This window comes from Cynoglossus semilaevis, chromosome 12, assembly GCF_000523025.1.
Source record: "Cynoglossus semilaevis isolate Cse_v1.0 chromosome 12, Cse_v1.0, whole genome shotgun sequence".
Lineage (NCBI taxonomy): Eukaryota > Metazoa > Chordata > Actinopteri > Pleuronectiformes > Cynoglossidae > Cynoglossus > Cynoglossus semilaevis.
This window is the reverse complement of record NC_024318.1, coordinates 2428193-2431280: the sequence shown is the minus strand read 5'-3', so window position 1 is coordinate 2431280 and position 3088 is coordinate 2428193. Positions and strand designations below refer to the sequence as shown.

The window sequence follows — 3088 nt, the reverse complement described above, 5'->3', positions numbered from 1 at the left end:
CTCCAGTCCATTTGTCTTGTTACAAACCAAATCTCAGACCAGTTCCTGTTTTTCACCGTCCAGCCTTTTGTATTTTAGGATTTCTTTTTCTCTTTTCTTTAAGGCACATGTTGTTTTTTACACATTAGAAAATATAGTTCATCATTTTTTTATACGGTAAAAGACACAGTAAGGTATAAAATATTTGACAAATCTCATATCAGTTTCTTTTAAGGCAACTTGTAGAGTTTCCCCATCAGCACTTTCATAATAGTCCTTATTTCCTCCACAGCGCCCCCTACTTAACTTGACGCCTATAGTTTCTTGCAATCTTTCTCAGAATTATTTCAGGCTCCCAAAGCGTTCACTTTTCTCTGGACTCTCTTTACGAGGCAGTCAGCCGAAGGACAACGGTTTTAGGTTATTTTGAGAGTCGGCGAAGGTGAAAAGAAAACTTCAGCGACTCCACCGACGCTGCCAGGCATCCAATTGTCATCATTAAAGTCTTTCCAGCTCACATCCAGCAAATATTTGGACTCCTTTGTGGCAAAAGTGACTTCACGTAATCCTGGCTCTTCACGTCGGGCAAAACAAAATTACAATTCTGAATTACAGACAACCAAGAGCTTGGACAAAACAGAGACTAAAGTCAAATGGTGCACTGAACCTTTAAAGACCAAACTGTTTGGACCAAAGGTCTCTTTGATTTTATATATATCATGGTGTCAACTAAACAACCATAGATCCTGGTGTAAATAGGAGGAAATCACATCTGGTTTGACTTGTTTGTTTCTGTAGTCACAGCCAGTCGATTACAGCTGAATTAAAGGCTAAGCTAACGTCCAAACTTCGTCTGTTTTCTCGATGTCACTGTGGTGTTTGTACTTTAACAATGTTAACCCGACACTGGTGGATTTACAACTCTATAGATGGTAATACATGTAGGCTGAACGTCAAATGACACCTCTGACCAAACTTCAACATATCTGATGTGGTTTTAGCGTTAGCTTTATACAATACTGTGTTCCCACCAAAGGTGGCGCTGGTTTTCTAGAAGCTAGCGCTGAACGAGTCTGTTCAGGTAATGCATAGATTTAAGAAGGCTTTAGATTTGCATACGTTTCACGTTAACGTTGAAACAAATGATCGGAACTTGGCTGAGGCAAAAATAAAGAGCAGAAAATAAACAAAGGCGTCTCACTGAACCTCCGAGAACTGGAGGGGAGTTTTGTTAATCTGAAGTAAACCGTAATAAACATGAACAGACTGCAGACCTTTAGAAAAAAATATATAAAATTTGGCGTAAACGAAACGTAAGCACGACTGAAATGTTACCTGTTACAATAACGTATTTTCTAACGACACAAAGACTGAGACAAAAATGTCAAATACAAAATACAAAAAAAAAAAACATCTACGTCCAAATTTCAAATTGCACACGAGAAGAAGACATTTACGAGAGAATAAATAGGCCAGATATAAGCTAAAGATGTATGGCACACAGTTCCCCATTTAATTCACAGTTAATAAGATGTGCTGTTGACCCCAAAATGGCAAGACGTGGAAGGCATCGCACTCAGTTACACAACGACCACCAGTCAAAAAGTTTGTCTTCTTGACACAAACTTCACTCGGACAAAACTGGCAGATCTCTGTAAACACAAAGTCGACAAACCCCAAAGTCAGGTCATCGATTTAAACCAATAGTGTTAAAAAAATGATCCAAAAGTGTTGTTAGGTGAACAAACACGTACAACCAGATACATTGTACAAACGTAAAAAGCCCATTTTGACGAAGTTGACGGAGAGTTTTTTGTTCTTATTCCAATAGTTTGTTGTACTTCATTCTTTCCATTCTCGTAATTTTACCGTAATACACCGACCTAAGGTGCACTCACACGCTGGTGTAAAAGCTTCTTTGTTCACAGCAGTGAAGTTGAACCAAACTTTTCTCCTCCTGCATCTTCTTGGACTCCAGTCTTTCTTTTCTCTGTGGTTTTCATCCGTGGCTGTGGTTTTCTCTCCTCCTGATCTGCAGCTCGTCCGACATCGGTCTGGATGTACAATAAGTCTGAGGGAAAGTTGAAGCTTGGTGTGAAAGCCGAGTCAAAGGGTGCAGGGAAATCCTGTGAATGTGAGAGTTCTGTATCAGAGGCTTCGTGATAATTTGGGGGTCGGTGTGTGAACCCTGCAGTGAGACGAGGAAAAGGTCACGGCCTGATGGAGGCTCACGCTTGTCAAACCTGGAACTTTAGCACTACTGCACGCGGCGGCAGTAGTAGCCAAGGACTTTGCATTTCTCACACAGGTGTTGTGGGTGCTCCTTACTCTGGTCGGACACGTCCAGGCCATCCGGCTTCTCCAGGGGGCGCTGGAAATTTCAAAAGAAAGCAGTAGTGAGTCAAAACCAAGCGTAAGAAACGAGCACAGGTTTAGCTACGTGGGTTAGTGCAGTTACTGTCTTCTTTAATGAATTGGTTAACTAAACAAAATGAAAACCTATACTATCCAGGTGTCTATACCAAAATCACTCAACGTCTCCAACAACAACCAGACGTGAACATAATTAACTGTAAAGATACGGCAACGTACTCTGGAAACTGGAGGCACTTTTTAAAAAGTTCACTTTATCCTAACAATCTGTCTGGAAATATCAGCGTTGCATCAGAGGCTTTCCTGGAATCATTATCAAGGACACAGGGACTCTCTGAGGGCCAGCACTTTTGGAGGTCTGGAAAATTGTATTTCTCATCTTTTGTTCTTTCTTTTTTGTTCAGTTGCAAAATTTCAACTGAGTCCAAGTCCAGCTCAAGGAAAGCAGGTCACCGGGGGTGACAGCACGGAGATGTTTAAGTTGAAGGCTAATGATTCCTCAAGGAAGTCACGCATCATTAGGGTCCTTGAGAAGGACTGGAAATGTTAATGTATGTTTCATGGTGGTTTGAAAAAGCTGGATTCTTTTTTTATTTTTTACTCCAGAACTAATTTCTACCGTAGTGTCTTTGTAACATCAAACTCCTGCCCTGAGAACTCCATACATTTGAAGGAAGTCAAAAAGACGTTCTCCTGAAGGGACTGGAACCACGCAGCAGTTGGGGGGGGGGGGGGG

The 3088-nt window shown here is 41.3% G+C and overlaps 1 protein-coding gene across 3 annotated transcripts in view; it reads right to left on the bottom strand.

The window, feature by feature from the left end:
• Positions 1-525: 525 nt before the first annotated feature.
• LOC103386988 (zinc finger CCHC domain-containing protein 24-like) overlaps positions 526-3088 on the bottom strand; it is a 34356-nt gene continuing 31793 nt past the window's right edge. The window contains exons 4-5 of one of the 3 annotated variants that reach the window (XM_008321443.3): positions 2308-2350; positions 526-2167 (exon numbers count right to left, since the gene is read on the bottom strand). In XM_008321443.3, coding sequence (XP_008319665.1) covers positions 1902-2167; positions 2308-2350 — 309 coding nt within the window. In that variant the 3' untranslated portion in view covers positions 526-1901. Of the gene's footprint in view, positions 2168-2222; positions 2351-3088 lie in introns of all 3 variants that reach the window. The other 2 variants (XM_008321444.3, XM_025060667.1) reach the window with 2 other exon arrangements.